The 12,569-nt window shown below is 35.7% G+C and overlaps 1 protein-coding gene across 2 annotated transcripts in view; it reads right to left on the bottom strand.

Moving 5' to 3' along the window:
• USP3 (ubiquitin specific peptidase 3) overlaps positions 1 to 12,569 on the bottom strand; it is a 91,698-nt gene that overhangs the window by 19,740 nt on the left and 59,389 nt on the right. For both annotated transcript variants that reach the window (XM_019650782.1, XM_019650784.1), the window contains exons 9-11: positions 7,782 to 7,928; positions 4,825 to 4,931; positions 4,571 to 4,651 (exon numbers count right to left, since the gene is read on the bottom strand). In XM_019650782.1, coding sequence (XP_019506327.1) covers positions 4,571 to 4,651; positions 4,825 to 4,931; positions 7,782 to 7,928 — 335 coding nt within the window. The remainder of the gene's footprint in view (positions 1 to 4,570; positions 4,652 to 4,824; positions 4,932 to 7,781; positions 7,929 to 12,569) is intronic.

The raw sequence follows: 12,569 nt of genomic DNA, 5'->3' as shown, positions 1-12,569 counted from the left end.
TTCCCCTTCCTCCGATTCCCCAGTGCTGTTCTCCCCCATTTCCCCAATAAAATCTTAAAAAAAAAAAAAAAAAGTTAGAAGAAAATATACAAGAAAAGCTTCATGACATTTGATTTCACAATGATTTCTTTGATATGACATCGAAAGCACAGGCAACAAAAGAAAAATGAGATAAACTAGACCTCGTGATAAATTTTAAACTTTTGTGTATCAAAGGACACTAACAAAAAAGTGAAAAGACAAACCACAGAATGGGAGAAAAATATTTGCAAATCATGTCTCTGATAAAGAATAAATAGCCACAAAAAGAACAAAATCCTACAACGCAACAACACAAGTAAACCACTGACAGCAGTGCAGGAGTGACCTCTGCTTCCTGTACCTTGACATGCAAAAGACTCTCCTACTATTCCACAAACTGACATCTCTAATGAAGCTGCTGTATTTATGAATATTAATACATAAAAAATACTTGGATGGTTTACAACCTGATTAAAAAATGGGCAAAGGATTTAAATAGACATTTCTCCAGAAGATATACAAATGGCCAATATGCACATGAAAAAATGGTCAACATCATTAGCCATTAGGAAATGCAAATCAAAACCACAGCGAGATACCACTTTACATTCATTATGACGGCTATTACTTTTTTAAAATCCAAAAAATGGAAAATAACACGTGTTATCTAGAACATGGAGGAATTAGAACCCTCATGCACTGCTGATGGAAATGTAAAATAGTGCAGCTACTGTGGAAAACAGTTTAACAGTTCCTCAAAAAGTTAAACATAGAATGACCATGTGATATAGCAATTCCACTCCTAGGTATATACCCAAAAGAACTGAAAGCAGGGACTCAAACAGGTATTTGTACATTTATGTTCATAACAGCATTATTCACAATAGCTAAAAGGCAGAAGCCACCCAAGTGTCTATCAACACATTAATGGTTAAACAAAATGTGGTATATACATACAATAATGTATTATTCATCCTTTAAAAGGAGGGAACTTCTGATACATTCCACAACATGGATGAACCTTGGAAGACATTATGCTAAGTGTAATAAGCCAGTTACAAAAGGGTTTCACTTACATGAAGTACATAGAATAAACAAATTCATAGAAAGTAGAATAGAGGTTACGGAGGCAAGGGAGAAGGGAATGATGAGTCATTAATTGGTACAGTTTCTGTTTTGGATGATAAAAAATTCCAGAAATAGTACTGATAGTTACATAATATTATAAGTTTACTGAATGGTGAATTGTACACTTAAAAATCATTAACATGGTAAATTTTATTATGTATATTTTACTAGCACAAAAAATTTTTTTAAATAAGTGAAAATGAGTATCTGCTTGAAACTTTCCCAGATAAATGAGGTCAGGCAAAAATGATGACTCTGAGATGCTCTGTTACTCTCTCCATCCCATTAACCAGGTGGTTGTAAGATTCATCAGCAAGACATTGTTCCCCATGTCCCAGGCCACACGGCAATGAGAATCAGAAACTACTCGAGAACGGGGAAGCCTTTTTTTCCTGCATTTAACCTGCATTAACTACTTTCTGAAAGGGCCTCTGCCCTGTGTATGGACACATGCATTTACTCAGAGGGGGTTACTAATGAGTATTGTATGTCTCCTTTGGTAATTATTTAGAACCTCTAATTTTAGGAATTATATACCCTTAGAAGTACTGAGATTATCTAAATAAATAAATGTGTTAACATTGCACAGCAACTCATTTGCAGTTTTAAAACCAAAATATAAAATATGTACATAGAAATACTAGACTGCTCTCCAGTTTCTCCTCCTGGCCACGACACGGGTGGGTGGCCACCTCTGCCGCCACACTGGCAGCCCTCCCTCTGGGTGGAGGCCCCGGCCCGCTTTCCACAAGCAGGTCCCAGAGCCACCGCACCTGGCCCTGTATCACCCTGCTTTTCTGAAAACGAAAGCCCTCTCCAGCAACCTTCCCGTCCTCAGCTTCTCCCCAACACAAAGGTGGTTCTTTTAGTCTTCCCCCAACATTGTCCTGCTTCCCAACATTTTTTCCCTTGTATTTTTCTTCCTCCCTACCTTTCTGAAAGGCCTAAACTTATAGGGTAACCACAAAGTGGTCCCACGGCCGATTTATGCATCAAATAGTGCAGAGTCCCTTCCTTTCATGTGAGGCCATGTGATAAACCAAAATGGAATGAAAGACCCATTAGATGATTCATAAACAAGCAATACAAGCTGAGCCTGGTTTTTCAAATTCTCAGTTTAAAAAAATGGTAGCCCAGCTGCCTGGAGGAACCCTCTTTGTAGTCTCACACCTCTCCCTGTGACTGCGACAGGCTCAGGAGCCCCACAACTGCTGCTGTACTCCAGACAATTAAGCAGCTCCGTGGTCACAGCTGCATCAGGTCAGAAGACTGATGTGCCCATGGGCAGGCTCCAGGGAGTTGTAATAAAGAAGCTACATTATACGCCCTAGCTGAATTAGCTGAGAACTACCCCCACTACCAGTCATCACTATGTCACCTCCACGTGGGTTTTAAAAAGCTTTTTAAGCTTTCCTAAAAACCTAATGCCTGTTTGTAATGGTTTCTATGGGTTAAAAACAACCCACAATAATTCTGAAGTTCCAACTGCTGCCCTTTTATAAAAGAGTTTTTAAATCGGTTTTTAAACAAAAATATCCTTAGCCATGGTATTTCTGGACAATAGGCTTATAAGGGATATTTACTTAACTCTTTGCACTCTTGAATTTTCCCCAAATTCTACAATGAGCATACAGAGAATTGTTCTTAGTAATAAGGAAAACCATTACTGAAACATACGCACACAAACATGTTTAAAAAAAGGAAGATTGCCTAGATACAGCATATCCTTGACATTCAAAGATTTGGCAACTGCCATTTTAACTACTTGAAAAGTCTGATCGTGAAATGTACTACAGTTTAATATTTTGCAACAGCATAAATATGAATTTCGCCTCAAAGCTCACATGTGGAAGTGAATGCATCACATGGCCGGTGAGTAGACTCCACTACCCACCCGGCATTCCTATCTCAGCAAAGCTTTGTTGTTCTCTGCTGACCTTCGCAGCTCTCATTAAGGATCTGAGGAAGTTGCTTAAAATTTTCATTTCTATTTTATTGCATTACATGAGGAAAAAAAATTTGCCTTGGTGGTTTTTGAAACTCCTAAGGTTCTCAAAGGTTTCAAGGCATATATTTCACAAGTGTCAGTCTTCCACATTATGTTAACTGTGAAATAGCATCCCTATGGAGAGCAGGGAATAAAACTGGTTTGTTGAAGTTATTACATCTTTATATGCGCTGCATAATTTAATTTAGCAAAGCAGTAATTGGGAAGTATGCATGAATTAATCCACATTTTGTTTTACAACTTCAGAACAAATACCTAATTATAAAGGTGACACAATAGGTTAAAAAATTCAAACAAAATAAAAAAGCATGAAAAAAGTAAGTCACAATTCCATTTCTTCCTGAATCCCACCCCCCTAAGATAATTAACTATGAACAGACGGTGTATGCTATTAAGAATTTTAATGTACATATGGTTTTTATTTTACACAAATGGATTCATTCTATATACATACTTCTGTGGATAGCGTTTGGCTCTACAATATTTTGTAGTTATCTTTCTGTGGCCTGTATATTGATCAACTTTATCTTTCTTAATTGCTACATACTATAATTTATTAAACCAATGCCCTACTGGTGGGCATATAAATTGTTTCTGATTTTTTGCAGTAACAAAGAATGCTTTAATGAACATCTTTTACATGTTACTGTCCACATTTGCAACTGAATTACTATATTTAAGGAAATGCCTATTAAAAATGGTGATCAACACCCTCCAAAAACAACTGTACCAATTTATACTCCTAACACCAATATATGAGAGTGCCCACTTTCCAAAACTTTCACTAACAATGGATCTTACCTATCTTGATCATTGTGACCAATTTTGCTTTATTTATACTTTCTTAAATATAAGCGAGACATATTTTTTTCAGATGTTAAATTGACCATTGGCATTTTTTCTTATTTTTAGACTTTGCCCAAGTACTGTTTTTCATATATGTTACAAAATATTTGTTTCAAACGTATCATCTCCATTTGCCATTTTTCTTGTTTGCAGTACCAATCAACCACCTACACTGTGTCATACATCCTTTTCCTGGACTGTCTCAAGAAAGGCAGGCTGGTACAAAACTTTGATGAGTGTTCTTTTTCCTATGGATACTAGTGGGATATCTACAGAATACATTCTATTTTATTAGGTCAGAAAAAGTTTTGTTATAGACTTTCACTTTTAAAACCAGTATCAAAAAGAGAAAAGGTGAGAAATACTTTATGCTTGACCTCCTATCTGTGGCAGGCATTCTTATTAGAATTTTGGGGGGCAGGAAAAGACATTCAGGATTGACTTTTAAATTTTAACACAAATTCATTAAAATGATTAACAACACAGCATATATACATGGAGCTTATAAATCTGTTCAGCTATTTCAGAGGGAGAAAAGAATTCTAGAACATTAATTTAGTAGCTTACCTCGTAATGAACAAACCGGTCCATTTTCTTGATTCTTAGAGCGCTTATTTCTGAACTGACTTGGAATATCTAATGAAAGGTCTTAAAAGGAAATAGGAAAACAGCTGTTAAAGTCATATACCCACACTCAAAAAGTTACTTCAAAATCTGAAGTATTTTTAATGATTTATCTCTACTGTCTTAATTTTCAAAGGAAACATAAAAAATATTATTTGTATACAGTATCATATCTCAACATACCAAATATGTCTTACCTAGGAATGGATCAAACTTTCTAGATTCTGTCCCACATATGAGGCAGTTAACCTCATTTTGAAGAATGCCTCCAAATATAGCCGTGACAACTGTAGATGCTCCATTTCTAAAGAAAATCACCACATAGGAAAACACTTTAGTAAAAAAACTAAAATAAATGTGTAAGAGCTCCTATAGGTGACTCCCTTTGGGGGAATGTATATCATTTATATTTATTTAAATTACAAAATAATACAAAAACTTCAAAACTATATAGATGTATACTAAATAAAAGGTTTAAACCATTGACTGGCCCTTTTCCAATCCACTACTTTCTCCAAAAGTAACTAACACTGACATTTACCATTCCTAAGAGTCTCATCCCATGCATGAAACGCCCCCCTCAGGCCCCTTTCCCCCCAAATATATCCCTTAGAAAAGAGGGAACTGCCTTACATTTGAATCTTTGCAAGGCCTCTCATCTTACAGGGCGCTCTCAATTACTTTACTTTGAATAACAACTTAATCTGAGATAGATTTAGATTTTTCAGATGGTTGTCTGTCAGATATGGGGGGAAAGAAGTAAGAGTTTTAATACATATTTAGTAATTACTGGTGGAGTAATTAACTTCACAATTGAAGTGCTGAATGTTATTGTCAACAAGCCTTTTAAAAAGCTCGCTTAAAATGATACTGTAAATAATTCCTTTGTGAAGATCAAGAATACACCACTTTAACAACAATAAAAAAACCAATTATTCTAATGTTATTTAACCTCTTTGAGCCTTAGCTTCATCAAATATAAAACAGGAATAACTTTTATCTACCTCAGAGGCCTGGTGTGAAGATGAAATGAGTTATGTAGACAAGTGCTTACACTTGTCTACATAACTTACACTAAAAAGTGCTTTTAAAAAAGTGCTTACTAAAGACAAGGCCCTTAAAATGTGTTAAGAGCTTTTTTTATTAGCATAATAATTAAGCTCATACCTGCCTTTTGCGTTTATTTTTTTCCCTAAGTATATATTTTGAACATGTACCTCACTGACAGCTGCAAGGCATACCACAGAACGGACACAAGAATAGCTGAGGAAGTGCACAGTGAGAGCATAACTAGCAAGCACTCTATTATACAGCGCTTACTCCATGCCAAGCTCCATTCTAAGTGCTTCCCATTTATTAAATCAGTTGATCCACACAACAACTCTATGAGGTAGATACAATTATCTCCATTCACAGACCAGGAAGCTGAAGTCCAAATGGTTAGGTAACTCGGCCCAACGTCACAGCTGGTCTGGCCTGAGCAGTTGCTCTAACATTATACTCCTTCCCTTAATATAATATTAATGGAGACTGAGGTTGTTTCAATTTTTTTTGCTATCGTTAATAGTATAACAAACACCTATATATCACCCTTTGTGCATTTATGCAGTTAACTTAGGCCAGTAAATACTTTTATGCTAATAGCAAAGGGAGGTGATTTCTGTCGCTGGCAATCAATAATACTCCTAATACACTAAACCGTATTTTCTAAACTGCTCCAATTTCACCCTACTGCAATGATGAGACAGACAAAACCTACCTGAGCAATTTTATTATTTTAAAAGTTTTCTTCCTTTGGCTTCCTTCCTTTACTGGCAAAATAAGTATATTGCAACTTTATCATTTTAAAAAAAAATGTTCATAAGATATACGGCTTTTGTTTAGAAATTAAACATAAAGGGAAGATAAACTGGGAACTGTAGAACATAATGGCCATTTCAGGTTTTAGGTTTAATATCTGTGTCATAACCAAAGGACATACCCAAAAATATTTACTGAAAATAAAGGGACTATGATCCTTTCATATTGATGTTCACATACAATGCTGCCTTTAATTTAAATAGAAGCTACTTTATTACAAAGCAGTACATTTTAACTCAATGTAGTTCTTCCTTTATAATTTCTGTCTCTGAGAAAAGGATACTAATCAAGTCAAAAGAAAAAACAGAATTTTTCATTTAATACTATTTTTAATTTGGTGCTAGCAACAAGAACAATTCTTCCAGGTCACAGGGCCTTCCTTTTCCGTACTGGATTCTAAATGGAATCATAGCAACTAGGATCTGGAAGGCCAAACATTTTGAGAAGTATGACAATTCATATTGGCTACCCTTCTCTGTTAACGGCCGGATTACCTATGAAGCTGTTTGATCATTAAAAAGACCTATCTTACTAAGTCCAGATTTATGGACTGCCAGGCAATACTACTACAGCAAACCCTATATAATACCTACTCCTTTCTTTTTTTTTGGGGGGGGGAGTCATCTTATAAATCCCTTTCCTGATACGTCAACACAAAACTTTTCAAAAATTTGAACAAAAGGAGACTATAATTAACCAAAATCCAGGCTGAAATACCAGTAAAGCATCCCTGCCTCAACCAAAATAAACGTTCTAATCTCAATGTATATTTTGGGATATTAGTACTTGGAAAAGCAATCCAAAGATTTGTTTTTTTAATATAGAGAGGAAAGAAAAAATTTGAGAACTTACAAATGCCTGTTTCAAACAGATATACTTTAGAAAATTCAAGTCCAAAATGAAGCTATAGAAAATTCATTCAAAGTATTTTAAGCCTTTGTTTTTAGTGAATAAATATAATTATTTTAGTAAATGAAAATTGTCTCCCATGCATTATTCAGTATATTTAGAAGAAAAATGTTAAATGCTCAATTGTACAAATGTTTTCTACATATCTTTTTAACTTTAAAAATAATCTATACCAAATGACAATCAGAACTATACCAAGATCAAATAACAAGATGCCTCTGGTCTGGAAGAAGGAGGCACATGCTAGTCCACAAAGTTCAAGTGCATAAAAGTTTCATCAAAAGGCCAGGAAAACTTTCCCCCTTCCATTATAAATCTAACAAACAAAAACACCAACAGAAATGTCTGAGGTCCACCTGAAACACAAAACGAAACTAATTCTTACATGCAACACTTGTTACTTGCAGACAGAGTAGAATTCTCCTGCAGAATTGCTGAGCGGGAAACACCGTTGAAACCGCCCTGGAGTTCCAAGTGCAGGTGGTCCAAAAGGTAGCGCATGAATTCATGGGCATCCTGCTGCTGATAGCCCCTTGAAACAAAGAGAAACAAGTCTGTCACTGGAGAGGCTCCGCCTGCCCAGCCAAACAGGCAGGAGGGAAAAGCACGGAGGGAAGGGCTGTCGCTCAGCACAGCGAGGCTCTCTGACTCTTCATCCCCATTCGCTCCATGTTTTACACATAAAAATTCTCAAGAAAAATTTCTACTTAAAAACAAGTTCGAAAATACGGAATATTAGAACTAACTGGTCTTGCAGTGATCTCAACTGACCTCAAGAGGGAAACTGAGGGGCAAAAAAAGGGGTGTGTGTGATATGCCTAAAGTCCTACAAGAGATGGGGCTGTAACCCAGGTCTCCTGGGTAGACTGAATCTTCCCAGTATCCCTCTAGCCCCTCTAGAAGGTGCTCAAGTGTTAAAATTTCACATAACCTCACCAGAAAACTAGGTCTAAACCACTACTGTATGAAACAAGGAATTTAAAACTGATTTTTTAGATTGGAAGATACTAATGTTTAAATACTGGCTGACGGAAAGAAAAATTACAAGTTAAAGATGTCTAACATTCTATATTTGCATCCTAATCTCTGATTCAAAGGACATTTTTAAAATAAATACTTTTAAAAATAGATTGCCTCATACATAAGTATTCTGTATCCAAAAAATTGAATATCTACAGCAACACTGTCTTAATGTTACTTCTCACATTATATTTCAGACAGGAAATTACACTGAATTCTTATACTTACAGATCAATGACAAGTAAACAGAAATGAAGGCTGATTGAAAATGAAGCTGGTGCAGTTGGGAGGTCATAGAGGTTTATGTAGATAAAATAAACCAAGCGATAAAATATAAAGTACTTTCATAAAACTATGGATAGAAAAGACTTCTGCCTACATTTTGCCAGCATGGAAGGTTCTCTCTAATCTGTTCTCTAAATTTCAAGTTTTCTGGCCTGGTCTTTTTTAAAAATTTAATTTAAAATGTATTTATTTCTTTGTTTATTTAATTTTAATTTTGAAATGATAATAGATAAACAGTAAGTTGCCCAAAACTCCAGGAAGGTCCCATGTCATGTACCCTTCATTCTGTTTTCCCGCATTGGTAATATCTTGTATGACTATAGTACAATATTAAAGCATAAAATTGACCTTGGTACTATCCATAGACCTTATCCAGATTCATCAGTTTTATATACACTCGTGTGTGTGTGTGTGTGTGTGTGTGTGTGTGTGTGTGTGTCTATAAAATTGTCACATGTGAAGATTTATGTAACTACCACCACAATAAAGATACAGAACTGTTCCATCACTACAAGTATTCCTCTTACTATTTTTTTAGTCACAGTGTGTAGCTTACCTTTTCCTCTTATCAGGGTCTTTAGCAAAGCAAACATTAATCTTGAAGAAGCCAATTTATTAATTTTTTTCTTTTATTGGTTGTGTCTGGCCTGGTCTTGAGTCAAAACTTCCACCACTCTTCCAGGAAATGGTTCCATAAACAAAATTTCTTTCAACCAATTTCCCTCAATATAGTATATTTTCCCCTCCTTTCCTGAAAATTTTCCTGGATATTATGAATTATGAAAACAATTTGCCTAACCAATGGAACTTAAATCAGAAGTCACTTTAGCATTGCACTATAATTTTTTCTGGATTAGTTAACAACTCAATATCAATACACGTTCAAGTATTTCTTTTAAGATTTGTATGAATAAAAATGTTAAAATTCAGTCAACAGTATTCAAAGTTGTAGTTCCTTTATATATCTAAGGAGGTGCTGTAAATTTTTTCCACACAACATCCTTTTTTTTTCATGACTCAAAGATAACATTAGTAGTATTTTTAGACCATATCTGAAAATTTATCACATATAAAAAAGTTTCATTCTCTCACCAAAATAATCTGATATCTAACCATGTTTCTAAAATGGATAACTACTAGTACCTTGTAGTGATGCTGATTTGCATTTTCATCAAACACATATCTATCCCTTTCTAAAAAACATTCTTTCCAATGTACACTAATCAATGTTTCCAACCACACCATGATACTCTTATATCAAAATATATTATTTTTTAATGTTTCCTTTACCATTAGAAACACACTTTTGACCTACGCAAGATCATGGAACACTCAGCTATTTTATAAAGTTACGGGTGTCTGCTTCAATATGTGATCTTGACCAGAAAACAGTCTCTTTTAAGACTAGGAAAATTTTCTGATTCTGACTGAAGAGACATTTACTATTACATTTCTAAACATTTAAATCAAACCTTTTATTGACTTATCTGAAGGTCTTAATAAGTATTATTATGTTAAATTCAACAAGCTTCACTTATCTTTTCAATTATTTCCCAATTTTACAACCTGGGCTTCAGAGTTTCCTCTATAGTCAAGTTAGGCTTCTCTTGTTGGGTAATCATATTAAGGAAACACTCCTCATGTTTGGGTGCAGTGTTTTTGTTTTTTATACAAATTATTTCAGCGATGTCACCCAGACAGGTATTTGTGAGTCAGTGAGGAAATGGAGTGATGAAGAACCAGCTGGTATCTCTGTGACAGGCCCGAATTAAAAGAGAAAAGAAGACAGAGGGAAATGACAGTGGCTCCAATTTTAACACTGTTTGTGACTTTAAAGATTACTTCCTTCTCCATAATGTCTACAGAAAATCTGTCATAAAGATGCTGTGAAAAATAACCACTGGAGAGCACACTGCAAATATAAAAGGCCTAAGAGGTCATGAGTCCTCCCTTCTGAAGGAGGGGACTGAGAAGAGGGGCACTGCTGAAGCACAACATACAGGAACACGGGGCAACTGGCTCTTCACAACATTTGGCACGATGAGGCAAGCCCTTCGTACTCAAATCCTAAAAATAAAGACATGCTCTAATAAAGAATGATCACAGAAAATGTTACTTTGCTGCTGGCTTGAGGGCAAAAAGCAGACATTCCCAATAATCAAACAGACACAAGTCCTTGGGTGACGCCCTAAGTGTACCATGGTGACATGCACTTGTACACTGTTGACGATTCGTTACATTTTGGCAGGACCAGTGAATAATATACAAAATGGCAAAGAACAATGAGGAATAGGATATGCCTCTACAGAATCAAATTTTATCATTCTGGAACAAACTTCTTCTAAAATACCTAGGACACACTAGAATTTTAGGTTCTGTTCATATTTAAAGTATCTTTAACATTCATAAAAGAATTCTAAATTATTGTTTTGTCCAAATTATCTACAAAACCAAAATCAGTTAAGTATAGCTATTTCTATTTAGTATGTGGCACCAATCATGGTTGAGTTTCTTTAAGACAAAAATTCCAGAAAGTGAAAATTTAAAAAATGATATTTTGGGGCTAGCCAAGTGGTGCGTTGGTTAAGAACTGGCTTGGGATGCCAGAGGGCACCGGTTCGGATCCTACATATGAGGGCCAGTGACACTGCCCTCTGCAGCTAAGATGGTGAACAACAGCTCGACCCGGGGCTGGGCTGCCGTGGGGCGATGGCGATGGCGTAGGCTGCAGCCCCTGTGGCAGTGGGTTGCCATGGGCTACCGTGTGTAGCCAGCAGCCAGCGTGAGTGGCCAGCAGCTGCCATGAGCGGCCGTCCAGAAGCCGGCAACCAATCTGCCTCGCCGGGGAAGAGCACAATGATGGTGCCAACTTGGGCCAGTGAAGCAACGTCCTCCACAACTAGACTGAAGAACAACATCAGCAACTTGTCTGTTCCCCTTCCCCCGATTCTCCAGCGCTGTTCCCATCCCCCCAATTCCCCAATAAAAATCTTAAAAAAAAAAGATATTTTGTTTACACACACACAAAGATACAATAGCAAAATTCCTAGTTACAAGAATTAATAGTTTAAATATAAAATATCAACTGCATAGTATTTGTTAAAGTTATCTATTTACAAATACCTATAAAGATTATTTTTAATTAAAATATCACATGCAAACACCTATTTATTGTATACAGAGATCTTTTATACATTCTACAAAGCCAGGTAGAATAGTCAGCAAACATAAGAATAATGTATCAGTAATTTATTCACCCACCATCTTTAAACATTACAACAAGAACTAATTTTTTTTAAAACTAAATTAAACTCTGGGGAAATCAAGGCAAATATATTAAATCAAGTTATACATAAAAGTAGAAATAGTATATAAGTGATACGAGAAGCAAGGGAATAAACATCAGACCTGATCTGAATTATCAAGAGACTCTCCTGGAGAGTGTTAGCATTAAGCTGGTTCCTAAAAAAAAGAGATGGGACCACAAGGCAAATACTGTAGTCAGGAAGCACATGACAAACAAAGATATGGAGGCAACAAGATGAAGTCACGTTAAAGAAAGCAAAAGCTAGCAGAAGAGACTATCAAAATTACAAAAGTCAAGTATCTTTTGGGCCAGTAATTCCTCTTTTAGATACTTGCATACGTATATATGAGCCTGTCCACTGCAGCAAAAGGTAAGAACAGCAAAAAATAAGAAATGATCTATACAATCACTTGTAGAGCATTCTTACGTAAATGATGATACAACCACAAAGTAGAAGTTTATGCAGCCATAAAATGGACTGAAAAAGCTATTTATATACTAATATGAATCATCTCAAAGTAGGAAAAAAGGTATGTACCATTTATGTTAAAAATCTCTCTC

Source organism: Hipposideros armiger, unplaced genomic scaffold (assembly GCF_001890085.2).
Source record: "Hipposideros armiger isolate ML-2016 unplaced genomic scaffold, ASM189008v1 scaffold_147, whole genome shotgun sequence".
Lineage (NCBI taxonomy): Eukaryota > Metazoa > Chordata > Mammalia > Chiroptera > Hipposideridae > Hipposideros > Hipposideros armiger.
This window is presented reverse-complemented; position numbering and strand designations above follow the sequence as displayed.